Below are 13048 nucleotides of genomic sequence, written 5' to 3'. Positions count from 1 at the left end.
GTGACCTATTGTTGCCATCAACTGACAATCAATGTAATTGTGAGCAACATTAATAATACTTCTTGCTGTTTCAGATCTTAACAAATTGGACAGCATTTAAATGTGATTACTCAATAGCATACCGAGTAGCCAAAACATCCACAGTCTCCTCTCTAATCATTTGAGATGCACGGTAGCCCTTTGCAGATCAAACCATATGGGATCGACAGGGGAGGGCCGCATGTATTTCAAATTCAGCCTCAGATCTCCATCAGAGTTGAAGGTTTGCCAAATTGGATTAAAGAGCAGATTAAATCAGGACTAATAAGAACACGAAGACATTACATGCCAGGCAAGAAACGTGGCATGGCGAGGCAGACAGTGTACAGAACTTGACCAAAGGAGCGAAGAAACCGAGATGAGAGACGGAAGGCAGAGCAAAGGAGGAGAAACCGGCGAAATAATGGCGAGACGGATAAAGGCAAAAAAAAAAAAGAGCCTCAGAAACCAAAAGGTATGAGAAAGCAAGGAAAAGAAGGGCGTTTGGAGGGCTAAATATGTGGGAGTGATGGAGATTGAGAGAAATGGCATCGGGGTCGAGAGGTTCTTTGAGTCCAATGATGAATAGATGGTCCGTGAGACGAGAAGGACTGACACATAAAAGAAACACACTCTTGTTGAGATAAGCACAAAAGCAAGATATACCCTTCATATTAGACTCCCAGGGCACTGTTAATATGACTCGTAGTATGAGAAAAAAAAAAAGATATGAAGATGATATGAGGCTAACAAAGAGTGGCTGGTGCTGAGCAGAGTGACAACATTCAGCTCTCAACAAACAAATAGCCAGACAACAAAAGAGAAAGAACAGAGACGCTCTGACAAAGATGAATTGATCCACTACTTTGCGGCCCCACTGGACTGAAATTGTTTGTGTTTCTGGGGATGTTGGAGATTTTTTTTTGCTCCTTTTATTCTAAGCCCATGAGATTGACTTGACTGTATATTTGAGTTGTGATAAAAAAGCACTTCTCAGGACAAAACATTTGTGTTTCCAAGACAAAATGTTGGGGTTAAACTGACTTTACTATTACGCGTGAAGTGATACGGCCATGATTTTTTTAATCCTTATTTGCTGATGTAAAATGCTTTGACTCGTGAGGTCAGTTTTTGAAAATTGGACTCGTGCTGTGATATATTTTGATTATATAAGAGAAAAAGCCCCCGTAGGGCCAGCCGTAGACACCCTACCAAGGAATCCTCACTGCGAAAATATTTTAATGAGTCCACATGGGGGAGGTTACAACTGACACAAGTGTCTGGATGCAATATTTTTTTTTTTATGGCTAGATTACTTAAAAAATATGCTTTTGTAATATAGTACCTTCCTTTCCTAACAGTGTGACACAACAGAGCCCTTTTGTTGATTAAAAAAAAAAAAACGCATGCGAATAAATTGATACATTCATCCATCCATTTTCTGAACCGCTTTGTCCCCACGGGGGTCGCGGGCGTGCTGGAGCCTATCCCAGCCGTCATTGGGCAGTAGGCGGGGGACACCCTGAACCGGTTGCCAGCCAATCGCAGGGCTCACAGAGACGAACAACCATCCGCACTCGCACTCATACCTAGGGACAATTATTAGAGTCTTCAATCGGCCTACCAAGCATGTTTTTGGGATGTGGGAGGAAACCGGAGTGCCCGGAGAAAACCCACGCGGGCCCGGGGAGAACATGCAAACTCCACACAGGGAGGGCCGGAGGTGGAATCGAACCCGCACCCTCCTAACTGTGAGGCGGACGTGCTACCCAGTGCGCCACCAAGCCGCCTTTGATACATTCATCGTAATATAATAATATGTGTGTGGCTGGGCGGGGCCCTGGGGGGTCCCAAGACAACTCCACTCAAGGCTTTACTTTCCCGAGAGATTATTTCCTTGGGGAACATTTAGCATGTTTGTCGGCTGTTCAAGGGAAAGGAAACAAAAGTGGATCAGATTATACATTCAATTTGTGCTGTTTATTTTACAGAACTCTTGTGTGTTTATCTCCTGTGTATTGTGTTTCAGATTGTCCTATTGAGAAATCTGGAATAAATTTTGATTACAACTCGAGTGAAAATGAGGATTAGAAGTAGTAGTTGTATTTCATAAAATTTGGTAGGCTATGATACAACACTGATGTCCATTCATTGGCTTTTTCTGTGATTCTAGGATTCAGCGACGACACCCTCCTATCAAACACCATTTGATGACATTGTTTTTTTTTTTTTCTTTCCCCAGATGGAACTCCCTACACATGGTGGGTGGGCCGGGGCAGTGAGAAGCATTTCTATTGGGGTGGCTCGGGTCCCGGCATCCAGAAATGTGCCTGCGGCATCAACAGGAACTGCACCGACCCCAAATACGACTGCAACTGCGACGCCGACCATTCGCAATGGCAAGTTGGACTGTACTGTTAAATGTGCATGTGTGGTTAATGCAGAAACACATCACTAGTTAAATAAACCGTTTGTTGCCAAGTCCATCAAATGAAGGATCCTCTATATTGAGATTCATCCTGACGTAAATAAAATTGTTGGCTAGTTTTGAGATTTTGCCTGATCTTGGGTGAGAGATTATTTGGAAATCTTTGGAACAAGATTTGGAGAACAGCCTTTTTAACGACATCCCTAAATTAAAAATCAACAAATCTGTTTCTGGTCCGGGAACCTCTAAATTGTTTGTCTAGGTTTCACCCTTTGTGTTACTTCACAAAGGTCACCCTCAGAAATCCTGAACAAAACTTTTTTTTTTTCCTTCTGAAGTTTTGAAACAGTTTATTAATTCTGAAACTCAAATAGTGAAGGTCAAGGGGCCCATTAAGCACACATTTTGTTTCATGATCACAAACTCCATTACTGAGTATTGCAAGCGGCTTACGCCATCACTGAATGCATGAATCTCATTTCCAGCGACTTATAGTGCCATTTTTTGGCGTATCTGTTGTTTGTCTATTGTAGTAGTCTAAATTCAAAAGCATTATGATGAGTGTCACTACCCGTAATGTATTCAAACACACAACACTGATACCACAGTCCACCAGTTACTGTCCTTTTTTTTTTATTTATTTTTCTATTGCCATCTAATGGATATTATTCATAAACTAACCCAATTGGCTTTGGATCATATTTGACTAATTTGGTACTTTACTCATTCTAATTTGACCTTGTCCTCCAGGAGAGAAGATTCTGGTCTCTTGACTTATAAGGAACACCTGCCGGTCAGCCAAGTTGCAGTGGGCGACACCAACCGAGCTGGTTCCGAGGCCAAGCTGACTGTTGGACCCTTACGCTGCCTGGGAGATGGTGAGTGAGTCTTACCATATATAGTGAGAAAGTCCTGCAGGTTTATTTATGGAGTACATTTCATGCACAAGGCAACACAATGGCCACCAAAAAAAACGTGTGTTTTTTTTTATTACATTTAATGTAGTTATTATTATTTCACCCAGCATCCATAGAAGTGGAATGACTAAAAAAAACACCAAGCGACAATCAAAGCACCCGCCGAAGGTTATTGCATGAACTCAAAATGAAAACTCTTCCTGAAATCAAGTCAACACTGTGTATATGTTGAAGCTACAGGGGAAAAAAAATGAAGTCAGCTTCATGGTGAGCACTGAGGAGGTTCTTTCAAAGCATGTTAAAAGGTCGCCGCTGTGGCTCAAAGCCTGCATTCACTGCTTTATAATGATCAGTAGATCTTAAAAGAAACTTCCATCTTTACAGGAGGCCTGGTCAGGAAGACCGAAAACACACTGTGGATTAGCCGCAGGTATGAAATACAATCTCAGTGCATAAAGATAAATTAGGAGCAATGGCATAATTAAGGGGAAATATGTGCGTTAATGAGCCAAGCTGCTGAGAAGACTATCTCTTCCAAAATTCTCAGCTGGTTGCAGAGGCATGGCTGATGGTGTAACCTTTTTGTGAAAGGTTCAGCAAAGGTTAGATCAAAAGAACACCTCCAGTCTTGTTATCGGGCTTATTAAAAATTCTCCTGTTGACAGAGTGCAAAGCCTTTTAACGGTGCAGGCTAGCAAATGGCAGCTTAGTTTTGGTGTTAAGTCGAAGACATTTTCCAGACAAGGCATACTTGAAATGGTCATGATCTTTAAAGGAATACATTTTAGGATGATTGCTCTCGTGGATCCTTTTTGAAATTCGGAATTACAGGCTGGATTGTAGTTGAATTATTTTTATATCTTTTTGGAGTGGCAGAATAACATTGGAAAACACACTGCAACAAATTTGTTTCTTTTATAGTCAAGAATATGTAACAAACGAAAGGCACGCTTCTTGGAGTATAACCTTGACTTGCACGGCAACTACCTACATGACCCATGACCAATTCCACAATGCTACACAATAACAAAATCTTTATTGTGCTGGTTTGGAACTAAAGCACAAATGACACAATTGCCAACAAGATGTTAGAAAGACTGTTATGCTGGAAAAACACAAAAGAAAAGATGACTTGCACTCAAAATAAGAATCCTGAACTGTAGATTAATACTTAAATCATTGACATGATAAAGAATTATTGATCAAGTTTGCTCACCAAGAACGTTCTAATTAATTGCTGTTTTGGCATTGGCACTTTTCTACCTTCACTATACATCAATGCCATGGCTAGATGAAAATATATTTTTAATTCATAGTGATTCTACAAAATTGCTGTGTTTGTGTACTATGGTAATGGTAATTACCCTCAAGAAGAGGACAAGTTGTTCTAATGGTAATAGAAATAGCACATTATTAGAATGACTTGGCTATGGACTGCCGGTCGAAGCATTGTTAGAAACATTTGGAAAGTGTTAAGCCTCTATTAAGCTTTACTGTGACTGGTTTAACTGGCTCTTAATTAAAAATACCAGGAGAGGGAACAAGTCAAAGCTGATCAGGCATAGCAGTTGCTGCATTTGAGTGTTTAAGTAGCTTTGTCCTCATACTTGCATATTATTTCGGAAAACGGTCTTCTGTGGGGGAGAGAGAATGGATCTGAAGATGAGCAGATTTATTCATATATATGCATGGAAGAATAAAATCTTTGTGATCTTGATCATCCATGTCTTTCCCTGTATCTTAAGCTTGCCTTCTACTTCTTGCTGTTTCCCTCCCAAAGTTCATCTAATCAATGCACTCTGCTTTTGGTCAAGTGGAAGACACTCTCTGATTCGGTAGCTTTTGCCCTGCAGGATTGACCATTTGTGCTCTTTGTTGAGGTCCTACCTGCGGAGTGTCAGTCCTGCTGATTAATTGCAACACTCGCCTATCACATCAGTCATGCTTGATGATCTCTTCACAGTCGATAATGGAAAAGATGCTCTGGCACAAAGGATGAGTTGTAAAACACATGCAGGATTTTCCATGTCGATACAGTAGCTATCTAATGCAAAATTAATTCATTTTCCATTTTCTATGGAAATAGGTTGACTAAGTCGGCACACCTTGATTAAAACTTACGCTTATATCGGGGGGAAAAAAAATGTCCATCGACAAAAACGGCACTTTTTAAATTCCCCATTTAAAAGCCTGAAACTGAAAAAATTCCTTCAATTCTATGTTTGTTCTTATTTTTCCCTCACGTCATCTGTTTGGTGTTTTTCCCTATTTAATCTTTTATTCATAACGGAATTTTGCAAACGGTATCCAATAAAGATAAAGGTTATGTTTGCAACCCGGTTTGACGTAACAAAGTAGCACGGGTGTCCTGGAAAGTAATAACCTGAGTAGAAGGAAAGCAAACATGGATTTAATCTCTGGTGCAAGGCAACTTGATCATTATGATAATAATGCTTTGTGTATCTTCTTGTCGACTGCACATTTTTCACACTAAAGCAAATGATGGAACGGACCTGTGCAATCTCCACGCTCGGCACAAGTGTAGATATGAGCCTTTTAACGCTCACCGAGATACATTTAAAAAAACAACTGAAGCGTTGCATGATGAAATAGCGCCCGCTTAAAGTCCCAGCATGGCCGACAGGAAGTGGCCTGATTCTGTTCAGGATGCAGAACATGACAAACCACCTGGCCTGCCTCCTTACTGGTGTCATACTCATTATGAGTCCCTCATCAACAATCTGGCCGTGCTCTTACTAATGTCTCATCATCACGGAGCTGCCACCATACAAACAAACCATTATTAAATGACCCATGACATCACATCTGCGCCCGTGTGTGTGTGTGTGTGTGTGTGTGTGTGTGTGTGTGTGTGTGTGTGTGTGTGTGTGTGTGTGTGTGTGTGTGTGTGTGTGTGTGTGTGTGTGTGTGTGTGTGTGTGTGTGTGTGTGTGTGTGTGTGTGTGTGTGTGTGTGTGTGTGTGTGTGTTTGTACGTGGCAGTATGGCCAGCACAAGTTTGTCTTACTCTATTATCCAGCAAGAGTGTTTCAACTTCGGAAATAACAATGACTTTGAGATATGTCCATCGCATTGCTGACCAAGAAATGTGAACATGGGAGCCATTAAACATATATTAGAAATGTCACATTTTAAATAGCAACTTGTTACGTGATGGATGCCTCTCATACTGTGCGTGACGCTCGGCTGCCATACGATTATGGCTTTCAAAGGGAATGACGAACGTCTTTTGAAGGAAACTTTTGGTGCATGATTGTCCGTCAGGTCTGTAATACATGCGAGAACAAGTGTGTGTACATGCTTTGGCATTAATGGAAGCCATTGCCCTGCCGCCATCAGTAAGACAGAGAGGAATTTGTCACATTTACTTATGTTAAAATAGGTTCAACAATTCATATTAATAGATGGTCATGAAAATGGCTTGTGGGAAATAATTGAGTGAATATTCTGTCATAATAATAGAATGCACATGCAGTGTGAAGCGTGGCTTGTGGCAGACCATAAATGAGACAGTCAGATAATAACTAATAATGAATAGATAATATGTTCATTCAAACAAAAAGGGCTCGTTGCTATTGTGTTTGTTGATAACAAGGAAGGAAATTGTTTGTGTAAGCTCCTACATTGAGGTCTTGATGGGTAAAGGGATTCATATTGTAAAGTTTGATAAATATCCGATGGTCTCAATTTGTGTCAGGTTTTGTATTTGCCCAAATAATCCCCCTGGTTTATTTCAATGGGTTGTCCCTTCCACCCACCACTTCCTATTGAGTTGATACTCTGGATTGCTTGCTTAAAGCTGTAAATCTGTCTTTTTTTTGGGGGGGGGATCTTTAAACCTGGCCTCTTTGACCAAAAATGATATACATGTTCATCATGTATTCATACAAATATGATATGATGATAGGTGAACACCCTATCATCTTTGCAAGCTACTGAATAAAAATTCAAACATAATTGCATATTAAGTTTGTGCTGTATTATTTGCACTGAACACCTCCTAATGGCCGCCATGAATTTCAATTTTTAATGTGTTTGTGTATTTGGAAATATTCACTCTAATGACTCAATAGGTCAAACCAGTCATCCGTACCATCTGCTGGTGTGAGAACATAATGCTATTTTGTTTGATGTTATTCCTTGCCAAATCATGCTGGTCTAGGAGCAGGAAAAATCACTACAGTAGAACAGTAGAATCACTTCATAGAACACAATATGCCCTTTGAATTATTAATTTGTCCAATTCATTATAAACCAAATGAAAGTGTCAGTTGAAGCTCAATGCCAAGTCATGAGATATTATAGATTTTGAAAAGGGAAGCAAAATAAAAGCCAAAGTTGCCTCTTCTCCAAATGAAGGTTACATTACATTGGCTGAGCAGTGCTGCAGACATAGAGAACAAGAGGCAGCACAAACAGAAGGGCAATTTCTTGTATGCACCTTGAGAACCAATTAAACAGATAAAATGGCTTGTCAAAGAAAGCACTTATGACTTGATTCGAATTTCCCTGAAAGGCACTCTGCTTTCTTGTGTGCTGAAATGTAACGTGAAAAAATGTTCACGCACAAAAGAGTTTAGATTAGAAGCTTCACCAAACAACTCGAAAAGATTGCGTTTTTCAGGCCGGTAAATGCTTATATCTATAAGCCTTGAAGTCCATTTTTTAGGGGGGGGGCACACTTATCTTTATTTTCAGCAGATTTAGTTTATTTAACACGCTCAAACCGACCCAGTGTTTCCATGTGAAGAATACAAAGAAGTCATATTATTTGAACTTGAATGGCTTGTACAGCTGCCTTTACCTTGACAACCAGGGATTAATTGCATTACTAAGTGCAGTGTGAAAAGGCCTGTAAGAATAACAACAACTTTCTGTCGAGATGACAACTTGACAAGACAAAAAATTGTTCCATTTTAGTCAAGATCTTGGGGGTGACTAGTGTTACTGGAATAAAAAGTGTTTCTAGCAGCAACAGTATATTTCCACATTGATTACCAAATCAAGGACAAACTGCTGAAAGCTCCAAAACTTCTGCTCAATCGTGTGATGTGTTTTGTAAGAGTGACCACAAACTTTCTCATTTCTTTTACTTTCAATCCACTCTACTAATGCAATGCCAATATTTGCCTTTAAGTATCACACATTCAAAGAAGACATTCGGATGCATAAAAGCTTTTATGTATCACTATAGCGAGGTGAAAGTACTAGTGATGAATGTAGCAAACAAATCAGCCTAATGGTTGAAACATCTACCTAAGCTACACTGCTGCAACTGTGTTTGCACTCACTCAAATTTCCTGCACCTTTGAGCTGTTTCTCCATAACCTCCCAGGGTTTTTTTCCCCTCTTGTTGTCTCTCTCCCTCCTCCTGAAGCGTGTCTCGGCCTCAGGCTGTTCTTCTTTATCCTCGTGTCCTTCCTGCTCCTATATGTCGCTGTCAGCCTTTTGGCCGGCGGTTTGACGTTTCAGGCAGAGCATACAAATCAATATCACGCTATCGTTGACTTTTTCCACTCTGCTAATGTGTGTTGGCGGTTTGATTTTGTCAATGAACAGTACAGAAGAATTCATTCGTTGTGGAAGATGACTTTGGTCCAAAATAGTGTGTGTCTTTTTCAGTTGGGCTCCATGATTATTATTTGTTTTCTTTTTTAACTGTTGAGAGGGGACATTTTAGTCATTCTGAGTTTATCAATGATTGAAAAAATCTGAACTCATATGTCAATGGGTGTATCATAGTGAGCATACATTTATTTCAGTGGCCTGAATTCACTCAGCACTAATTCTCATAGTCCTGTAGGACCGTATTATAATTTAAAATCGAAAAAAATAGCAATATTAGGTGGCCACGCATGTTTGTATGGTACACGTGTGTATCCATAGCCGCTATCTGCCCTTGCCCCTGGTGACAGGATGCAAGGCAATCAGGATAACGGAGACCTAAGCTATGTCATGCGGGAACACTTATCGCAAAGATTCAGGAGGCACAAACACACATTCTTATGCAGATGCACAGAGCTAAAGTCTGTGAAGCGGCAAACACACAGGGACAACAACTCTGCTTGCTCTGCTTTTTGAAACTTGCCTTATGCCTACATAAACATGCTTGAGCTTCATATTCCGTATCTTGAGACAATACTTATTTCTCAATGAAAATGTGTTTTACATTCCAATAATGCAAACACAGTTGACACCACATTGGCTTCTTAATTTGGATACTTTGAAAATGTCTTCTCCCTTTATGAAGCACCTCCACAAGATCCCCCATGAGCAATCAGCGGCACACAAAGCCACGACAAGGCGAAGGAATCCAGCGACGGTGGCGTCACTTCATCAACCACAGTCTGATAATTCATCAGCAGCTGTTTAGCACGAAGCTACTTTGTCTTCATTAGCAGCCGCTTCTTCGGCTTCAATCAAAAGTCATTAGAAAAGTTGTTATCAGAAGTCGGGCCAGACTTTAACTCCCATCACCGCCGCGACTCCCCAATCGGAATGAAAAGACATTATCTGATGGTGCTGCTGTTTTTTTAAATTATAATCATTTGTTCATTACGTTTTACTGAACTTGCAGAGAAGTTACATTAAAATCTCTCCATAGAAAGTTTTTTAATGATGGAAGCATTTTATTGTGGCACATCAAGTAATAGACGAGACATAATTGCGTTTGAATAATATGAGCTAGATAGCATTTAGAGATCAAGTCAATTATATATATGGATATTTAAAATCAAACCTTTATATATTTATCATGAAATAGATCATTGTGGTCTACTAAATCTATTCCTCTGTGATCTTTTTTTACAGACAACTACTGGAACGCCGCTTCATTCACCACCCCATCATCCTACCTTCACTTTGCAACCTTCCAAGGAGAGACCAGTGCTGACATCTCATTCTATTTCAAGACCAGCGCACCATATGGGGTCTTCCTGGAAAACCTTGGCAACACAGACTTCATACGTTTGGAGCTGAAATGTAAGTTAGTATTCCTCCGCACGTTTTTCTCCTGTGGTGTATGTGATGGCATGTAAAATCATTTTTTGCATTTTATAATTCTACTTCATGCAATCGGTGTTATCCACAGATGCTTTATTTTCCTTTATTTTACAGACAAAAAACAAAACAAAAAAAGCAAATAGGCACGCCATCTTCTCAAAGATATTCCTACATAGATGACACACATGAGATGAGGACTTGCCCACACAGCCCCTGTCACTGTAATTGTGTGTATTTTCACACACGGTGAAATCTACTTCACAAGTTATGTTAAAACTTCCCCTCTCACAAAAATAATAAGGTTCTATGTCAGTGTGTCACTACATCTTTTGTTTCTGGTAGTGGAAATCTAGCACCACAATATGTGTTGGGGAAATTCTAAAATAGGCTCTACAAGTTTTCAGTGAGTGCCTGGCAATCAATTGGCATTTCTACAAAAAGATTTGAAGGCATTTGCTTTCTTCAGCGCGCAAGAGGAGGTGATGAGTCTTGTGGCAGGACAATTTGAGGCTGTTTCACCATCACAACATGCCTGCTTACGATGCCACGGCCATTCCATAGTTCCTGGACAAGAAGAGCTTTGAGCTGGAGCAACCTCCCTAATGACACAACCTTGTGACTAGTGATTTTTTTTTTTTTTAATTCGTTCCCGAGCTCAAGCCAAGCTACGTATATTTTTGACATATTTTTCTTTAATAAAACAGTGTGCCTTGTTTATTTATTTATTTTATTTTTACCTGTAGCGCTTTGAGATCTTGCAATGAAAAGGCCATTATAAATAAAATTATGATTATTATTATTATTTCAACTCTCGTTAAATACGAGTAGGCACATGCCTGTCTGCATTTAAAGTGCTTCAGATCAACTAAAAAAGAGAAAAATCTGATGCTTTCTCACTAAAAAACTGTCCTTAAATATTTTAGAGACAACGCCGACAGATGTTTGAAGTAAATGGGAGCATTATTGATGGCTACTAAATAATGAGACATCTGTCCAATGTCCCCTTTCGGAGTCTCTTTACATGTCATGCAGAAGGTTACCATGATCCTTTTCCCGCAGCTGCAATTCCGATGTGTTTGGCAACACTGGATTTCACTCTGATTAAATGTTAAAACTGCAATTGAAATCCCTCTCTTCGATTTAATCATGCCTGGCACAACTGCGTATGTGCTTCAAAGTGGATTTGAAGAGTTGGTGTCAAAGGGGTCACGCTGACCGTGCCCCGCTGCTGTTGCCAAGTCTACCTTTATTTAGTCACTGGAACAGAAAAATCATTTCAGATGGACAAAAATGTGACTTGATTTCATTCTGGACGTCAAAGTTTTGAGATGTTTGCCAAGGAGTGTGTTACTTGTCTTCTGAAAGTGTCTACAATCCCAAAGACTGACTTGTGAGAAAACGGTGTGTTGCCTGGGTGTCAAAGAACCCCAGCATCTCTTAGACACCCTCTTAGACACCCCCCCCCCCCCTCGCCACAACATTGATTTCTTTCTCCCCTGCTGTGCTATCATCTTGCATTTTTCCCCACACCGCACACAGTTGGACACGCAATCTCAAAAAAAAATAACTATGTGTATGTGTTCACGCACTCACCCACTCACCATCCTACTCACATATTAACACACTCAATCTCTACCCTCTTGCAAGGTGGAAAAAAAAAACATTTTAAGCAATCGAGTCTGGGCATGAAATGACCAGCATTAGACCCGAATAAAATGACTATGACAGCACAGGAGCTCAAATTTCTCAGGTGCACACACATTGCTGTGACCTCAGTAGACACAAAGGTGTCAGATGGCTGCTATTTCTCTTTGAATCTCACAAGAAAGAAGAAGGCATGGACATAATTGAGAGGCTGCTCTGAAGACTCACTGTGTGCGCCTTGCTGTTAACAGGATTTGAGGCAGTATGGAAGGCTCTTAAAGTGCAGGAATATTTTACCTCTGGGCATCTCCATGGCTATGTATGCACCATTTGAGACTCCTGGACACTTCTTGCCCCTGCGGTTGTGAACATTGTTGGTCATTTTCAGATCAGGATTTTAGCTGAGGAATATACTCTACTGGATTGGGGAATTGTAAGATTGTATGAATATCCCTGTTGGGGGAAGACCTCACAAGCCTTGAAGTGTGTGAAATTCTAGTGGCCACCAATTTCATGACAGAGAAGTAACAGAAACTAATAAGAGCATTCAAGAGTTTTCGAACAGGGCAAGTTTAGCTGGCAAATGAGAAAGGCACTTCCAGAGGGATGTCAAACTCGTTTTTTTCACGGGCTGCATCGTAGTCAGAGTTTCCTTCGGAGGCCCATTATGACTGTCAATGCCTTATGTTATATACAGTATGGGCAAATTGATTTAAAATTAGTATTTTTTCTATTTTTTTTAATTTTTCAAGACAATTTGTAATTTTAATTTTGACACGTGAAGTCCATGTACAGATTGTCTTTACGGGCCACATTAAATGATTTGGCGGGCCGTATCTGGGCCCCCGGGCCTTGAGTTTTACATTTAAATACAAAATGTGCAAAAGTTATATATGTCATATATGTGATTTGGTTGTCATCAGGGTTGCACAAAAAAACTCTCCCAAAGCTTTGGAGAGGGAATGGCTGAGAAAGAACCCTTCAATGTTGGTGTAAATTGACCTTAAAGTCCATATTTAT

General features: G+C 40.2%; 1 protein-coding gene across 2 annotated transcripts in view; it reads left to right on the top strand.

Moving 5' to 3' along the window:
- cntnap2a (contactin associated protein 2a) overlaps positions 1-13048 on the top strand; it is a 134776-nt gene that overhangs the window by 105145 nt on the left and 16583 nt on the right. For both annotated transcript variants that reach the window (XM_085939472.1, XM_085939471.1), the window contains exons 16-18: positions 2261-2417; positions 3197-3324; positions 10193-10363. In XM_085939472.1, the coding sequence (XP_085795598.1) occupies positions 2261-2417; positions 3197-3324; positions 10193-10363 (456 nt within the window). The remainder of the gene's footprint in view (positions 1-2260; positions 2418-3196; positions 3325-10192; positions 10364-13048) is intronic.

Source organism: Syngnathus leptorhynchus, chromosome 19, assembly GCF_054491065.1.
Source record: "Syngnathus leptorhynchus isolate UIUO chromosome 19, UIUO_Slep, whole genome shotgun sequence".
Classification (NCBI taxonomy): domain Eukaryota; kingdom Metazoa; phylum Chordata; class Actinopteri; order Syngnathiformes; family Syngnathidae; genus Syngnathus; species Syngnathus leptorhynchus.
Note: the sequence above shows the minus strand (reverse complement) of the source record. Positions and strands in the feature narration are given on the sequence as shown.